Here is an 18,941-nt window from a genome sequence, read left to right as displayed (position 1 = left end):
CGGCCCATCATACCGGCGCATCCAGGTGCCCAGTATTTAAAGAGGCACTCCAGAAGATAACAAACAAACAGACATGAAGATATTGGAACCGTGAAGCGTTCCACATTTTTATAAATATTGTGACATGGGAAAAATTTTCTAAAATTTGAAGTTCCGAGTTCTAAAATTATTAGGTTGGCTAAGCTGAGGAAAAGCAGAGATTCGACGCGCCTGTGTCGCCCCAAGCAGCCTCCCAATCAGAATGACAAGCTCGAGGTAAAATTAGTAAAAGAAAACGCGCCGAATTTAAATTAAAAATTTAAATAAAAAGAATACCGGAATGAGGGTGAACTATTGTTGAATGCATGAGTGAGTGAGACTTGACTATAGCGATCAGACGACCCGCGAATTTCTACGAGCCATCGACGATCAACGCGACATTTGGCCGCGAGGATGGAACGACGAGAAAATTTGAATGGACCAATGACGACGGAGAGCGATCAACAACAAGTATGCGAGGCGCCATCTGAACACGAGGCTGATCACTAATCGAAGTATCGACCAATCATCGATCGCAACGGAATACTGGACGCATCCCGTAATACAACGGCCGGCTAGAAGAAGCTGTGAGCTGATTGGATGCGAGTTTTTGGAACGAACCGAAAAGAAAAAGAGCATAGGTTGCCGAGGAGGCAGCCATATTAACATGCAATTCTGATCTGGACGCCGTGACTGTGGCATCGTGCAGTTCTCTTTTGGTTATTTTTTGCTGTTTAATTTTTTTTTTAAAATTTGTTGCTGACGTGAGTACAATTGTGTACATTATTGTGCAATATTTCGCCGAGTTGTTTTGGACACTACGACCCCGGACACGCCATCGCCGAGACATCGACGCTCTTCCGTCAGTTTTGCCGCCAACTTCGCCTACTTAGCCAGCATCGCCCGAGACGTCTACGGTAGCTGCAGGGTAAGTCTGGTCGCTGTCTTTATTAGCCCCAGGGTGTCATCACCGCGAATTTCGTCGTGTTAAAATAATTTGTTAATGATTCGAGTTGCACGGAATTAGATAAATTCCGTGCGGTATTTTCAAAGCTTAGTGACGACACTCTGCGGCACGGTACCGTTGAGTCGCGTGTTTGTGTGTGTGAAATTTTTGGTCGGGATTATAAGTACTGTTTACCTACCTCGAGCTTCAAATACCCGACAAAGCGGCTTAGTAAATTGCTTTGGAAAATAGGTTGACGAATTTGAATACTTCGCATAATTTGATTTTTTTTTCTTGTCATTGTTGAACAATTTGGCGATTTGAATTATTTTTGAATAATTTTGAGATCTTTATTAGGTTTTTGCGATTGAATTTATTATATTATCTAGAAATTTGTGTATTAAGAATTTTGCGATTGAAATTATTGGTTGAATTTTGCGATTGAAATTATTATTTTTTTTTTAAAAAAAAAAGAAAACTTCTTAAATAAATTTTGCGGTTGCGATTTTTGATAAAGTTTTGCGATTGAGATTTTGTTATTAAATTTGGCGATTGAAATTTTTGATAAAATTTTGCGATTGAAATAATTATTTCCTTTTTAATTTTTGAATAAATTTTGCGAGTTGAATTAATTAATATTTTTTTTTTTAACGAAAAGACTTTGTACTTTTTTTTTTTTGGTTACTTGATTACTTTTTTTTTGTAATTTGTTTTATTTTGAAATGTTGAATCATTGCGTTAGCACTAGTTTGCGTTAGAATTATTTTTGCGTTAAAAATAATTTTTGTTATTAATGCGACATTGCCGACAGAATATATTTGTTGTTGAATAAACCGTTGCTGGATTAGAATTGCACGCCTCAATTATTTTTTTCATTGTTGTTGCTCTGAAAAAACCGATCCCATCTTCCAATTTCGATTTCTTTGTCCGTCGATTGCCGTTATTCGATTTTTGAATCTCTTCACCACCGACCCGCCGCCCAACGAAGATCAACAGCGATATCGACCCGTGGAACATTGAGTTCCTGGCGCCCAACCAAATCTACGAACCAGGTAGGCCAATTAATTTTTGTTGACCTGATCCGGTCCTGTCGACGCCAGTGCCGGAAAAGGCATCACAATATAAATAATGCTGTGAAGCGGGAAAGAATAGGAGTTACGGTAATTATTACGTGAAGCGTTCCACATTCACGTAACAGGATATTGGTAACAAAGGATTGAGAAAGGAATGTGAAGAGGATCATCTTAATGTGAGTTTATAGAATATGCGAGAAACAGATGTGAAGCTAAACCTAAACCATTGCGAAGCTGCATATGATCTGCTTATGCAAACAGCAAGAGAACTAGAGTTAGACTTAGTAATGATAGCAGAGCCATACAGACAACTGAATACCAAGCCTTGGGAATCTGACAGCACTGCCAAGGCTGTCATCTAGTCCTGTGGTAAGCATCCCTTCCAGAGTGTAGTTAACAATGATAATGCCGGCTTTATAGCAGCAACAGTTAACGGCGTCCGTTTATACAGCTGTTATGCGCCACCTAGCCTATCCATTGTTGAATTCACTGAATTCTTGGACAAAGTGACCGAGGACGCCAAGCAGCATTATCCAGTCGCGATTGCCGGTGACTTCCTCCTCGGCAGTAAACTGGGGCAGCAAGCAGACCAATGCGCGGGGAAAAGCACTACTAGAAGCATTTACTACACTAGATGTAGTCCAGCTCATCAGTGGTGATACGCCAACCTATACTAAAGGAGAAGCAAGCTCTATTGTAGATCTCACTTTCGTCAGCAGCAGCTTCATCAGTGGGAAATACGACTGGAAGGTAATTGATATCTACACAGCCAGTGACCACAAGGCAACTCTCTGGGAAATATCACATGGCCGGAATACGAAAAGACCAATCAAGTCACTCAATACCATTGGATGGAAAGTGAAGTCTTTTGACACAAGCACATTGGTAATAGCCCTGAATATTAAACCGATTACTACTGGATCCGCAGAAGAAATGACCAAGGACCTGATGAAAAGAGTTGTCCAGGCCTGTGACGCAAGTATGGTCCGGAAACGTAGCATAAGCCAACGCCCGGCAGTACACTGGTGGAACGACCACATCAGCGTTCTTCGGAAAGAGTGTCTAAAGAAAAGAAGAATATCCCAGCGTGGCTATCGACGACCTAATTCTGCGGAGCTGGTCGCAGAGAACAAAAAAGCCCATCGATCATTGAACAAAGCCATCAAGGATAGTAAGAGGCAATGCTGAAAAGAGCTTATCAACGAGGTGGAAAGACCTGTGGGGTAGACCGTATAAGGTGGTCATGACTCACCTAAAAGTCAAACAAATGCCGGCACCCACATGCCCACAACTTCTGCAGAGAATCGTTACCGCGCTGTTTCCGCAGCAACGCGAGCTTCATTACCACTTAGCTCAAGGCGAACTGGAGGACATTTCACCTGTCACGGCAACATTTCACCTGTCATCAGAAACGCCTATAACTCCGCCAATTGGGAATGCATCATGCAGGCCCTCCAAGAAAAGAATGTACCAGCATACCTGCTTAAGATCGTAGCAAGCTACTTTGAAAACAGGGTCCTGAAGTATGACACGAAGAACGGTCCGAGGAAGTATAATATTACTGGAGGTGTACCACAAGGTTCAGTTCTAGACCTGCTCCTGTGAAATATTATGTATGACGGTCTATTAAGACTAACTCTGCCAAGAAACGTCAAACTCGTAGCATATGCAGATGACGTAGCCGTAGTGATCGTTGCCAAACACCTTGACGAGATAAACCATATGTTCGACCTCACTTTTGAGCGCGTTAACCGGTGGATGGACGCAGTGAACCTGCAACTGGCGCAATACAAGACTGAGGCAGTGCTTATTACCAGCAGAAAAGTGGTAGAGACCATTAAGCTGAAAGTCGGGGAACAAGAAATCACATCACAACCTTATATCGGATATTTGGGAGTGATGCTTAATGCCCGACTTAACTTCAAGCAGCAAGTGGAACATGTCAGTGCCAAAGCGTCAGTAGTGAGGGCTAGTCTCGCATGACTGATGCCAAACGTCGGAGGCCCAAAGCAGAGCAGGAGGCTATTATTATCATCAGTAGTCACATCGGTGCTCACTTACGGAATATCCATTTGGGCCGACGCACTAAAGACGCAAGAATCATGGAGAAAGGCTGGACCAGTATATCGACTGAGTGCCCTACGAGTAGCTAGCGCCTTTCGCAAAATATCAGAGGAAGCAGTGTGTATTATTTCCGGTACTCTGCCTCTCAGAGTCCTAGCTGAGGAAAGACGGAACCTATATCAACGAAAAAGGTCAACCACACTGAGCCCTGAAGAACTTAGAAGGGAAAAACGGCAACACAGCATCGCAAGATGGCAACAGAAGTGGAATGCTGCAGAGAAAGGTCGGTGGACGTACCATCTCATACCTCGGATTGATGTGTGGTTCAACCGGAGTCACGGTGAGATCAACTATTATTTAACGCAGATGTTATCAGGACACGGATGTTACCGGAAGTATCTTCACCGCTTTAAGCACGATGATACCTCAGAGTGCCCGTTGTGTCCAGGGGTCAATGAAGATGCGGAGCATGTTTTCTTTGTATGTCCACGTTTCAACCAACAGCGCGATGAGTTAGAGAAGACTCTGAAAAAGAGAACCCAACCAGAGTGGATAGTAGAAGCAATGTTGTCGTCAGAAGCTGCCTGGAACGCCACAAGCACTTTTGCTACAAAAGTGCTTACTGAGTTGCGATCCATTGAAAGGAAAAGAGCCAAAGACAGAATCTAGAAGGAAGAAATAACATCTTAGTCACCAGAAGGAAGAGCAGCAGCTAATTCCTCCCCCCGCGAAGAAATGCCTTACGGCGGTACCATGGGGGATCAGAGGATAAAAGAGAAAGGGGTTTAGTGTTTAGTGGGTAGGGGCGTCAGCGTCGAGTTTTAGTATGACGCTGCGTCGAGTCGCCACATATCCAGGCAAACACACATACAGACATACGGATATACGGATATCATTGCGAAAACATTCAGGGAAACTTCCTAGGACCTCAAAACGTTAAAATCTGATGAGAACTCGATTTTCGAAAAACGGGGTCAAACCAATAACTTCCCGATATTTAAAAATTTTTAATTTTCTTCGCAAGAAGTTAAAAATATAAATATTATATATAAACATATAATAATATAAATATAAATATAAATATATCATGACACTTTATCAACAATTGAATCTACTAATGATTTTGGATATCATTCAGTGTCTAAAAAAAATTACAACTCTAAAGCCTAAAGATAAATATGAATTTGAGGAGTTTTGCAGAACTCTAAACGTAAGTAAAATTTCAATTGAACTTAAGAATAATATAGTTTATAGTTACAAAATAAATGACACTGCTAACTTTGAGGTTTTTTTGTTGAAAATGATTTTTTTTAAATTTCTTATTATTATAAAAATAACTTACTCTATTTTTCGATAAATTAACAATTTAATTAATACATTTTTCCAATAATTATTAGTTTAAAACATTTATTCATACCCTTTTTTCAAAATACTGTCACGGGGCTCCTTCATTATCCGTTGAAGGTCCTCACCCTAGCCGCGGTTAGTTATCGACGGATCACTGGGCGCTGTGGTCTAGGATGCTCGCGCAGTAACAATAAAAATTAACATAAGTTCCGGGGCCTAGAAAATAAGCGTTCCGCGGGTGGGGATAATTCCACACCAGGGGCAAGTGAAGTTGGCGCACCGAAAAGCGACATTGTGAAGCCGGAGCCCGAGACACCAGCACGAGATCTTGGAAAACAGGTAATTATTTATTTTCCTCTGAGTTTCTTGTGGAACCTTCAGAGCGATTAATTGAACATTTATAATTGATATTTATTGCTAGGCATTTAGCCAGCCTAAATATCCTCCAATAATTATTCTAACTATCCTGAATTTCCAGATTTAATTTACCGTTGACTAAATCCCGAGCTACGACGCAATTAACCAGATCCGAGATACCTGATAGAGCTGTGTAATTTGGCGGACAAAATTTGCCTAGACCGAAGGCCACAGAAACGACTACGGAAGCCGAATTAAAAGAAAAGAAATCGCCAAAAATTTCTCAGGTACAGAAAATTTAACCTCGGTAAATTATTGCGTCGCTCCCGGAAATTCTAGGCACAGGCCAGGTTCCGTCTTCCAATCACCTTACTTGATTAATTAATTAATTATCCGAATTCAAATAAAATATCTAAATTATAAGTCGAAGTTAAAATTAGTTAAAATGAAATTTAAATAAATAGAAAATTTGACAAGTCGAAAAATTTCAAAATTAAAAATAAAAGAGGTTAAAATTAAAATTAATATTTCTATAAAATTGGTCAAATAAGTTCAAGTTAAAATTTATAAAATCAGAAAGTTCAATATCGACAAATTTGAGTTAAATTGCGTCATTCATCTGAGCGAAATTCTGTCGATTAAATTTATTATAAATTATAAATTAAAATAAAACTAAAGGGAATTAAAATTAGAGATTTATCCGAGTTAGATTAAAATTGATTAATAAAATCAACAATTAAAAATAAATTAAAATTTAAAAATGAAAATTATTCATTAAAATTAACTGTGGGAAAATATCAAAAATTTTTAAATAAAATAAAATTCTTTAAAAAATTACAATTGTCAAGCAGTAAATTAATTTATAAAAAAATTACAAGCGTAAAATTGTCAATAGATCAAAATTGTTCAAAAACTTCGATAAATAAAATTGTCAAATTCCAGTGTGATAAGTTTCAAAAATAATGAACATAAAAATTTAGCCAAGTTGACGACTAAGTCTCAAATTCTTACTGGAATTCAAAATAGACATAAGCCGATTATTCAGGCAGTTTGAATTCGAGTAAATTTTAATTAATCTAAAATTTTGGTTGAATAAAACGCTGCTGTGATATTAATAACTAAGCGACCAAAATTAAATAAAATTATTTATCGAAGTCAAGTTAGGGACCGGGAAAATTGATTCCCAGGAAGTCATGTTGAAAAAAAAGTATTTAAGAATTTTAAAAATGATTGTTAATTAGAGTCAAGAGTGTGTTTGGATGAAATTATTATATTGTGTGTGTGTGTGTGTGTGTGTGAAAAAATTAAATTTACATTATATACTCCTCGTTCTCGGGCTGTCGAGGAGGTTAGTATTAGCAGGTTGTCGACTAGTGTCATGGTATCCTCCTCTGTCCTAGTCGACTTCAGGTTCCTTAGTCCCGTAGTGAGGGTCCGGGCGACAGCGAAAGGGCTAAGGACGGTTTGAACCTTGGGCAGGGGTCCGGGCGACCACCCAAGGTCAAATCTAGAGTCTTAGAGCGTGAGGGTCCTGTGGACAGCGCGACTTAGGTAGAAACTGCGGTATAGACGCTCCATATGAGGGTACCGTCAGGAATAAGCAACTATGATAGAAACTATGATATAGACGCTCCTTATGAGGGTATCGTAGGAATAAGAAACTATGATAGAAACTACAGTATAGACGCTCCTTCAGAGGGTACTGTTAGGATTAAGAAAATTTTTCGGGTATGTGAGTGTGTGTGAGAATTAAAATAGAATTTAATTATGTAAAATTAAGAAAATAAATTCATGATCAATGTCAAATCTACTTGTTATTATTTATGTCAAATTTTTATGATTTCTCTCGACCCTGTGATATCTCTCTTGCTTGGACCGGTTCTGGAAACCGTGATAAAAATTCCAGTGGCGCCCTTAATTATTAAATTTAAATAAAGGGGTGACCAATGGACGGTACCAACCCGTTACAATACAATTCGTAAAATTTTTTTTTTTTTTCTAAATGATATACAAATTTGATGTTTTTTTTTTTTTTTTTAATTTATCAATTCATATTAATAACTTAAAAAATTACCTCATGCATAATTTGAAAAAATCAATAATTTAGAAAAATTAATTGAGTAAATTTTGAAAAAATTGAGGATTAAATAAAAATAATAAATTTACAAAAATTAGTAATGTTTATGTTTATGGAAAACGTGGTAACGTAGTAAAATCTACTAATTCCTTTTATATTACATTTCTTAGACAGGTAAAATTGTTCAGGTATTCGGATCTTTTTGAACCTAATTTCAAACAAACAATAAAATCATTTAGCAGTATAATGTGGAGAAATAAATACCGAGTTTCTTTGTTGACTATGCGTTATATCTTTACAAAAAAAATTAGGAAAATGGTAGAACCTGAAAGCCATCCCTGCAACTCCCCGCTAATTTCATACGTAGGGGCTTAAAATTACACTAATGATGTTTGTGAGCTAAAAAATACAATTTATTTGTTATTTTGAGCTCTCTGAGCTCAAATAGATAGCTTTTTTATACTTTTGAGCTTTTCGAGCACTGAGGAAATAAAATACTCGGGGTGGACCAAAATCTAGCGAAAAAAAACGATATGGAAATGTCACAGAACTTTTAAACATCGTTTACTGTACAGGGGATGGATACCTCAGTGCCGGTGAGGGAAGGTGTGCAAACGGGCCTGGACCCCATGTCTCCGCTGTCTAGAAATGCTACAGGGAGTACGAAAACAGCCGTGATGGAAGAAGATGGACAGTCAACAAACGTTCCTCCAAAAAGTGGAGGACCTTTTGCTCCCGTTACTATCCATGCTTACTGAGGAAAGATTGACTCTGTACCGACCGTCACTGGCCAACAATCGCCAATGGAGCGGCTCGGTAGCAAGATCGAAGAGCTAGCTGATTTCATGAAGGACAAGAAGAATTTCCATCATGAGATCAGAAAGTTGGTTACGTCCATTGCTACGGCACATAGGCTGGCCAACAAATCACTAGGCATGGAGGCATGTCGGCGTCAGCGACACAAACAACTCCGGGCCTGACCAAAAAACGACAGCCACTTCAGGTTACTCCAACCACACCACCATGGCAAGAAAAAGACAACCGTCCACATCTAGCTCTTCTTCAGCAAACGACGAGCCAGCACAGGAAAAGACAGCCCGGGATGATACCTGGATTAAAGTTGTCACGGGGCTTTTTTATTATCTATTGAAGGCCCTCACCCCAACTATGGTTAATTATCGATGGATCATAGGGCGCTGTGATCTAAGATGCTCGCGCAGTGAAAATTAAATAAAATAAGTTCTGGGGCCAAGAGTGGAAGTGCTTCGAGGGTGGGGATAAGATTGCACCAAGGGAAAATGAAGTTTTCGCATTGAGAGAAGACATTGTGAAGACGGAACCCGACACAGCAGCCACGGAATTCGGAAGACACAAGGTAATTATCTTTGTCCTTCGAACCTACTGTGGAACAAAATGATAGTCATCATGAAAGCAGCGTAGAAATAAAACAAAGCAACCACACTGGAGATTGTTGTAGCTATTACACCGGGACCTGAGTACGAAATGGAAAAAAACTGAAGTCTCCAGGAATTTTATAACAATCCCAGATATCGAAAATTAACCTCTGTGAAATAAACTGCGATGCTCGAGGAAATACTAGGCATTGGCCAGGTTCCTTCTTCTACTCACTAGATTAATTAATTGTTTGAATTTATTTAATAACTAAATTTATAATTCGAGGTTAAGAACAATTAAATTAAAAGTTAAGATTAACAATAAAATTCCGAAATTAAAATTAAATTATAATTGATAGTAAGGCTAAAATTAAGACAATTTAAGTTAAAATTTTAAAATAAGATTTATAAAACTAAAATTAATGATTAAGTTAAAGTCAAGCTAATAGTTAAAATTAAAAAAAAAATTTGTCAATCAAAATTAAATATTTTTATTACGATTAAAATTAAACCAAAGTTAAATTAAAATAATATAAAATTTTCTAAAGTTAAAATTAAAATTAATAACTAAGATCAATCTCTAAATTAAAATAATTCTAAAAATAAAAGTAAAAATTTATAATTAAAATTTATCTTTGAAATTTAAAACTAAAATAAAGTTGAAATTATAATCAAATTGAAATTGTTCAAGACTTCGATAAATAAGTTTTTTTAAAATCCCAGTAAATAATTATTGAGGAAATTATAATAAAATTTTAACCTTGGAAAATTTAGCCAAGCTAACATTTCTATCTCAAATCCACTCGGAAATTTAAGATGGACGCTAAGCCGAATTCTCAGGCAGATTAAATTCAATTTTAATGAATCATAACTTTTGGTTTCAAGAAAGCTACTGTGATAAATTAAGAAAAATAAGATTCAGACTTTAAATTTAATTATTTTTTGAAGTCATGGTTAGGATCCGGGAAAATTTGAAATTGATTCCCAGGAAGGTATATGGGAAGCTATAATATTGTAAAGTGTAAAGATTAAGAATTATTGTTAATTAAAATTAAGTGAGTTATTTTGGGTAAATTGATTTATTCAAAAGTGTGTGTGTGTGCGGAAATACTTTACATTATATACTCCTCGTTCACGGGCTTTCGAGAAGGTTAGGATTAGCAGGTTGTTGACTAGGTTCATGGTATCCTCCTCTGTCCTAGTCGACTTCAGGTTCCTTAGTCCCGTAGTGAGGGTCCGGGTGACAGCGAAAGGGCTAAGGACGGTTTAAACCTTGTGCAGGGGTCCAGGCAACCACCCAAGGTCAAATATTGAGTCGTAGAGCGTGAGGGTCCGGTGGACAGCACGATTTAATGAGAAACTGCAGTATAGACGCTCCATATGAGGGTACTGTCAGGAGAGAGACTTTTTGATAGAAACTGTAGTATAGACGCTCCTTATGAGGGTACTGTCAGGAGAAAGGGACTTTTTAATAGAAACTGTAGTATAGACGCTCCTTATGAGGGTACTGTCAAGATTAAGCGATTTTGATAATTTATAAGAGTGGGTGTATAAGTTATTATTTTGAAATATTGGAAAATTAGTGGAATAAATTGAAGATTTAAATTTAAAAATAATTGTTATTTTTGTCAAGCCTAGTCATAATTTTCTCTCGACCCTTTGATATCTCTCTTGCTTGGACCGTTTCTAGAAACCGTAATAAAAATTCCAGTAGCGCCCTTAAATTAAAAAAGGGCGACCAAGTGACAGGAATAACCGTTAAAAAGTAACTCGGCAAAAGAAGAAGAAGGAAACAAAACAGGAGCCAGCGGCTTAATCTGCTACAGCCAAAAACCAGCCAAGCAATGATGGCTCTAAGAAACCAAGGAGGAAAAAGATAAAAACAAAGGCTGTGCTTGTCCAACTAGCTGAAGGGCGAAGGTATGCCGATCTCCTCAAGGAAATCAAGACCAAGGTAAACCCTGTCGAGAATGGAGTAGACATAAAGTCTATCAAATAAACAAAGCGCGGGAGTGTTCTTCTAGAAATGAGTCGTAATACTGAAGACACTGCTACTTTCACGGCTGCGATAGAAAGAGCAACTGCTAACATCGGTACGGTCAGAACACTCACACCAAAAACAATGATTGAGATCTTTGACTTGGATAGAGTATCTACCGAGAAGGACGACCGTGAAGCAATTCAACGAGACTTTACCAACAGCTTGGAGATAAAACGTGTTAATCTGACAAAACTTACACCACGAGGCGATCGGGCAGCCTTCTGCGAGGTAGACGAGGCTAGCGCGATCAAGAGCCTTGACAAAGCCCGTATAAAGATCGGATGTGTTAACTGTCACATACGCCAATTCTTCAAATACTGTTCTGACAGATATAAAATTTGATAGAATCATAGATAACAGCAAAATTCGTCGCACTTTACGCTGGGTCGATTTTAAATTCAGTTATAAGACCTGCGATCACTTTAACTAAAACTTTCAATGCTTATTTCAAATTTTTTTCTTTATGTTAATTATTATTCATTTTTGGAAGAAAGCCACGAGAATGTTATAGTGATTGCACATTGAAAGTTCTAATGAGTATTTGCTAGAATAATCACATGGTTAAAAGGTACAGGCCAATCCGATGGAATTTAGAATCTGTGCAAAACAATACTCGAATTTAATTTCAAGTCTAGTTCTAAAAATACAATTCTATTAAATTCTAAATACAATGCTAAGTGCCCAGCGGAGCAGGCGGGTAACAACTAGTTAGATATAAATAGATCTGACTTGATCTATGGAGATCTAATTTAATCTGATTATTACGCGGGAAAAAAAGTTTAGATATGATCAGATCAAGTTAAATCAAATCAGATCATGCTTGATGAATATATGTAATCATAAAGATTTAAGCGATTTTAATTTTACCGAGCAAGGCCTCGTAACGTGGTCAAATTATTTGGCAACGAAGGTAAGCTCAAAGTTTGGGGATTAAATTAGACAGATATACACGATCGAGACTCTTGTAGGGGGCATAAGTATTATGGCTCAAACAGGTCTTACGGCTGCACCTTCCCACATGGGTCTTGCTGGTAACTGGTCGGGTTGTTGTTATTATACTACCGATCAGGCTAACGCAGTCGTTGAATGGGTTGTTACAGTTGACTGAGTACGAGGAAAGATCGACATTAAATTCAATTCCATTCACATCTGCCCAATGATAGCGTAAAAGCTTGAGGGCAGGATTTTTACTCGCCCGCAAACTTGGATGTGTTTTTGTTGCGTGAGGGTAGGACAAATATACGTACGAGTATAGCTTTTTCAAGCCTAGGTATGAGCCTGTTCGGAGGTAGGCGAAAGCCTTCGGAATAGGCATTCCTCACCATATATCTTCTGATTCTAATTTGACTACAAACAATTTTATTTTGACAATCAAAAATTTATAACTGATTTTTATTAACTTTAATCCAAACGATTTTACTAAAATTTTTACTGAAATATTTTAATGATTTTACTTTACGCAATTAATCAAGTAAACTCACTTAAACTTCCTTTTTCATTTTGTCTTTTTTTTTTTATACATTTTAATATATCTAGTCGATTGATTATATGATGTTTTATTATGTTTCATGGAGTGTAGTGGTTATAAGAGTTTCGCAAAGGATATTTCAAATAACGCAAAAACGAGTGTTTAATTGCAGCTGCTAGTCAGTCAGCCAGTGAAAATACGTTTATTAGTGGAGATGGTAGGTTTCCAAGTGAACTGTTAATAGGAAACAGTGTGATAGTTTTAGATTTTTTTTTCAAGTTTTTCTACGTTTTACAGTGAATTTAGAATTTAAGAGTAATTTACACGATAAATTTCGTTTTGTTAAATTATAATAACTAACTTAGCCAACTTAGTCTCGTTCCAATCTCTCTATTCTTAGTTTCAATTAATTTTATGTGTAACCGAGTATCTGAATAATGCAACATCCAGAGAAGAGCTAGTCGAAACGAAGGCTCGGTTCCAAGAGACCGAGCATCTTCCAACTTCATAAACTCGTGGTGGCCTCCAGGAAAATCTTTAGGCGCGAGACATTAAACATTGTGCCAGGAGGTCACAATGTCCGAGCCAGACATTTTCTTTTTTAGCGTTTTTGAGAAAAAATTTTCAAGTCATCATTTCATTTATTTTTAGGGAAAAAAAGATTTTTAAAGAGGTATGAGAGAATCATCCTACTCAATAGTTCTGAAGGGTTAATAACCATATGTTCTTATGGAACACAAACATGTAAGCTGTTGAGAGCAAAGAAGAAAAAATTTAATAAAATTTTGATTCACCTTAGTAATCAACTATTTTTTCATCAAATTAATTGTGTCTCTTATTGTTTTTAAGTTGCTTTGAAAACTTTGGACGATCTCGAAGGAGCAGAGAAAACTATCTGTAAAGCACATCTGTTAGCACCACAAGATCCCGCAGTACTTTTGAATTATGCTATAGTTCTCGAAGCCAAAGGGGAATATAAATATGCGATGGAGATTCTCAATCAGCTCAATGACATATCGACAATTGCTACTATTGATTCTCAGGTATTATCTACCAGCTATCTATCGTTTTATATTGTAATTGATGCATATGACATAAAGTTTTTTTTATAATTACATAAAAAACTATTATACATATCCTCACCTTCCAAATTTATTATTATTTTTGAGGTAGTTAGAATCAAGAACGAAAGTTTTCAAATTTGAAAAAATTTGAATAATTGACACGGTCGGGCGTTATGTAAGATTTGGAATAATATCACGGAGAGTAAGGTGGGCCGAAAATATTTAATTTCGAGCTATTTAATCATTTTTCTCGCATATTCTATAAACTCACATTAAGATGATCCTCTCCACATTCCTTTCTCAATCCTTTCCTATCAATATCCTGTTACGTGAATGTGGAACGCTTCACGTAATAATTACCGTAACTCCTATTCTTTCCCGCTTCACAGCATTATTTATATTCGTTATTTTAATTCGCTTTTTTAGAATTTCATTTAGTAATAGCAGAAATATCGTTTATTAAGTTATAAAAAAATCTGGAATACGGTTGACCCTAAAGGCCATCCCTGCAACTTCCCGCGAACTCCATATCTGAACACTTAAAATTACGTGCACTTATGACGTACACTTATGACGTTTTAAAGCTCTTCGAGCTCAAAAATATAATTTACATGTTATTTCGAGCTCTCCGAGCTCATAGAGTTAGCTGTTCTAAGCTTTTGAGGTCTTCGAGCTTAAAAGTCTGATGAAAATTAAATAAAACAGTATTTTTTGAATTTTTAAACTGCAGTAATTTCTGAATGAATGAATCGATTTTCACGCGGTTAGAAGTATTCCATGCAGTTTTTCGAATTCTATGATATACTTTCGAACACGAATTAATCGAACCAAAAATCTTAGAAAAATTTGAAAAATTCACTTTTTCCGAATTTTTTCGACAACGATAACTCACGAACCAATCAACCAATTTTCACGTTCTTGGTGGCGATCGGCGTGGTTGTTTTGGCTCTAATAATTATTTTATTTCATCAAAAACGATCCAAAAAAAAATTTCGAAGTTATGTAAAAAAAATACTTTTTTCGAAATTTTTCGTTTTCGATAACTCTTGATTGAATCAACCGATTTTGACGGAACTGGTAGCAATCGATGTGGTTTTTTAAACTCAAGTGTGAAATAGTTTTTAGAAGTGATCGGTGCAGCCGTTTTGAAGTTATTCTAAAAAAATGATTTTTTAGAAATATTATTTTTAAAATTTCTCAAAATCTAGCAAATCGAATCGATTCAAATTTTTACGAAATTTAATGGCAATGATACTCTTTGGATCGCCACCTATTTCAATCTGATCGGCCGAGCCGTTCAAAAGTTATAAGAAGTTTACATACATACACACTAGGCTGATTAAGGGGGTATTCTGGTCTAGAAGCCTAAATTTTAGGCATTTTTCAAACTAACATAAAAAAAAAATTAAGAACATTTTTACCATCGGTTTTTTTATATGATGTTTATTAACGTTTCAAGAATATAAAAAAAAATTGAAAAAAAAAAAAAATGATAAATTGGACAAATTACAGGTCGGTGAAGTGGGGGCTACAAAAAAAACGGTGCACCCTGGTTGACATGATTCCAGCCCTTGTAGTGATCTGAAACAAAAAAATTTGAAAAATTCTCAATCTGTAAAGATGTCGCTATCGCGTTGACCTCAGTCAAGAAAAAAAAAAAAATTCACAAAATGGCGTCGACATGAAATATCAATTTTTTTTTTACCCCCTTTTTTTGACCTTTTTGAATTTTTTAAAAATACTCCAAATTGAAATTTTTAAAAATCCAAAGCAGACGCGATAGAGAGATATATAAAGAAAATTCCCACTAACTTTCAAAAGAATCGAACGGGTAGAACTTGAGATATCATGTCAACCACTTCAAAAAAAGTAGTTTTGAGAAAAACGCGTTTAAAGTTTGAGAAACAATTATAGTAGAATAACTCGTATAATAACATTCAATACTCACTTTGGATTAATCGGCGATTCCAGATCCATACATTGGGCCTTCCTTAACTTCATATTCGATGTTTTGTGAAGTTCTTTCAGCTAATCGAGCTGTTCTGCCTTCTTTGGAAGCAGCAGTAGCTCGTAGCTCAGAGCGCTCAATCCGAACTTCGTTACGTCTGATAGCAAATGAATGAGCTTCAGTACCAACGGTGATGCCCATAAGTTCCATCATTTTTAAGATGGGTAAATAACCTTCATTAAAAATGGCAACAGCTAAATAATTCGCAATAATTCGGTAAATTGATTTGATGAAAATCGTTTCTTCTTGTGCCTATCTGGACGACTACTGCTCCCCCGCGCACTTTTTCTATCCATTTTTTAGACAAATAAAAAAAACAAAATTTATTATTTCACAAAACTATCTACAGAGCACTTGCCTACTTCGCTTCAAGATTGAAACTAAACTGAACAGAATAATAAATGATAAACAATATCAACATTATAACTTTCGCATTGAACAGTTCCTGGTATATTTAGTATGTATATTCCTAGTAAATTAAGTATGTATAAAGGTATATATAGAAGTATAAAAATATATATTGAATATATATGAAGGCTTATGTCGAAAACAAAAGAGTTCTTGGAAAGAACGAGTGCTCAAGTCTTCCAGAAACTGCCACTGTTTATTGTGTGATTCGCGACGATCGGCCGGCTTAGATGCTGCGTCACAAAATCGACTGTATCTTCGAAAATAATTCGAATTTTGAAAAATCCATTTAAGGACATATTTTTAAGGGTCTAAACTTTGAAAATATGCAAAAAAAAAAAAAGGTGTGTGTGCGATTCACACACGATAGAAGTGAAACTTCAGTGAATCGACAAAAGAATGAGATGAATATTTATAACAAGGGTAGGATAATTACAAAGTTTAATTGTTCAAAAATAAAAGTATTTTGATTAATTTTAAAAGATATTTTATATTTTATTTAACATATGTTACATAATCTATTACTCAAGTTCCATATTTTCAGTTTCAACAAATGATACAAGAGGCTTATGATAACTAAAATACGATACAAATATTTTAGTTTCAATTTGGTTGATATATCTTTGGAACACTGCATCTATTACCGTTTTTGATCTTGTAGTTGATTGAGTGCGATTGTTACACATTTTTAAATAAAATGTTGTATCGAGAAACTCAATCAAAGGAAGCGCTGTATCTGATGCAAAATTTATGTTAAAATCCCCACTTAAAATCATCGGAATTTTATCATAATTCTTTTTGAGAATTCGCGATACCTTTGGGGTATATTTGATCAAATTTTCATGTATAAATTCAATAACTGATTTTATTGATTGGTTGGGAAAGATGTAAATTGCTACGATCAAAATTAAATCTCCTTGGTCATTTCTGCTCTCACAGGCACATATTTCTCCAACTTTCGAAAGCTGAACAGACAATGATTCTAGCTGTTGTGCATTGAGATCCATTTGTGGCGTAACAACACGGGCTCCATCATTTACGTTGTGATAAATTGCTACTCCGCCTGCCCTCGTACGTGGTCTTTGTAATTAACAACAATATTAAAATTTGGAATGTCTACAATATCTTCATTATTCATCCATGTCTCCGAAAGAATTAAAAAATTTGACGATGACACTATATTGTCATGTTGCAGATCTTGTACATGAGCTCGTAAGCTTTGACAGTTAAAGGTAAACAGTGACATCCCTTTTCTTTTATTTAAGAAATCATATAAAACATTTGTAATTGTCTCAAGTCGATTCAAGTTCAGCCTTCGAAATTCATGTTGTAGATCAATTGTAGATACTGACGCTCTTCGGTCTGAAAAACATTGATATATTAGTTTATACTTAAAACAGGATTAAAAAATATTTACACTTACCATTTATTACATCAGTCACATTGACACTTATATCTGAACATCTATTTTGATTGTTCAATAATTGTTTTTTACGTGCACGAAACTCGCGACTACGTTCTGTTGAACTTTTTGCTGAATTTTTTTTCATTTTAATTTCATTTTTTTTGCGTCGATATTGACGACACATTTCGGCATTAGTTTTCGGCATTTTATAAAATTTATTATTTAGTACAAGATATAAAAATACTCACAAACAGTTAAATAATAACACACCACGCTATCTTACTAAAACGCTGTAATACGCAGCCGCATACAGTGTACAGTAAGCTCACGTAGTTTTCACATGCACTACACACATTAAATGCTCAAATACAAGCACGTATTAAACAGTGTGCAATATACATACACACTGACATCTGCTCTCTCGCTCTGGCTCACAAATTACAGGCGACTATGCTTAGAAGACGGGAGTGGGGACGCTACGAAGTATGGAACAAAGAGGAGAGACCGATAATATACAAATTGTATGTATATTTCTGTCTCATTCTTTCCCCTGGCTTCATCCTACACATTTTTGTATTTGTGTCTCTTACCTGTCGTTTTTTCGTTGCATCCGGTTTGAAATCACAACGATTCTAAAGAAGTTTCACTTCAAAAATCGATTTTTTCAAATTTCTAGACCAGAATACCCCCTTAAAAAAAATCGACTATTTTTAACTTCCCGCTAAGAAAATCGAAGATTTTCAAAAATCAGGAAGTTATTGGTTTTACCCCGTTTTACGAAAATTGAGTTTTAATCGAATGTCGACGTTTCCAGGTCTTAAGAAGCTTCCCTGACTATTCCCGCGATGGTGTCTGTATGCCTGTATCTCTGTATGTATGGGTGTGTATGTGTGTGTGTGTGTGTGTTTGTGTGCTTGCGTATGTGTGTGTGTGTGTGTGTGTGTGTGTGTGTGGATGGATGTAAACCTCTCATAACTTTTGAACGGCTTCACCGATTTGATCGCGGTTGGTGCCATTCAAAAGGGCTTGACTGAACTTAGATTTTGAATATACTTTAGAATGATTTGGACCGGTAGATTTTGAGAAATCGCAAAAAAACTACAAAAAAATTTTTTTCAAATGGGGTTTTTTTGGAATAACTCTTAAACGGCTCTACCGATCAATTCCAAAAACTAATCAGCTCTTAACATCACTCATAACTCTAAATGCAATCAATAAGTTATTCAGAATGTTTAAAAAGTGAAAAAGTTTGCAGCGTAGTTACAAACAAA

At 36.1% G+C, this 18,941-nt stretch overlaps 1 protein-coding gene and 2 long non-coding RNA genes across 3 annotated transcripts in view; 1 reads left to right on the top strand and 2 right to left on the bottom strand.

Annotated features, from left to right (window-relative positions):
• The window catches only part of LOC123258909, a 22,703-nt gene extending 17,173 nt beyond the window's left edge, over positions 1 to 5,530 (bottom strand). The window contains exon 1 of the long non-coding RNA XR_006508170.1: positions 5,519 to 5,530. This is a non-coding gene — a long non-coding RNA (uncharacterized LOC123258909). The remainder of the gene's footprint in view (positions 1 to 5,518) is intronic.
• LOC123258898 lies at positions 5,527 to 6,038 on the top strand. The gene is made up of 2 exons (XR_006508159.1): positions 5,527 to 5,787; positions 5,927 to 6,038. It is a non-coding gene; the product is annotated as an uncharacterized LOC123258898 (long non-coding RNA).
• Positions 6,039 to 16,735: 10,697 nt separating this feature from the next.
• Positions 16,736 to 18,043, bottom strand: LOC123258892. The gene is made up of 2 exons (XM_044719159.1): positions 17,689 to 18,043; positions 16,736 to 17,627 (listed from the first exon to the last, which is right to left on the bottom strand). The coding sequence occupies exons 1-2, from the start codon at positions 17,873 to 17,875 to the stop codon at positions 17,320 to 17,322; spliced, it is 495 nt and encodes a 164-aa protein (XP_044575094.1). The 5' UTR covers positions 17,876 to 18,043; the 3' UTR covers positions 16,736 to 17,319.
• Between the last annotated feature and the right edge of the window lie 898 nt (positions 18,044 to 18,941).

This window comes from Cotesia glomerata, linkage group LG2 (genome assembly GCF_020080835.1).
Source record: "Cotesia glomerata isolate CgM1 linkage group LG2, MPM_Cglom_v2.3, whole genome shotgun sequence".
Classification (NCBI taxonomy): Eukaryota; Metazoa; Arthropoda; class Insecta; order Hymenoptera; family Braconidae; genus Cotesia; species Cotesia glomerata.
This window is presented reverse-complemented; position numbering and strand designations above follow the sequence as displayed.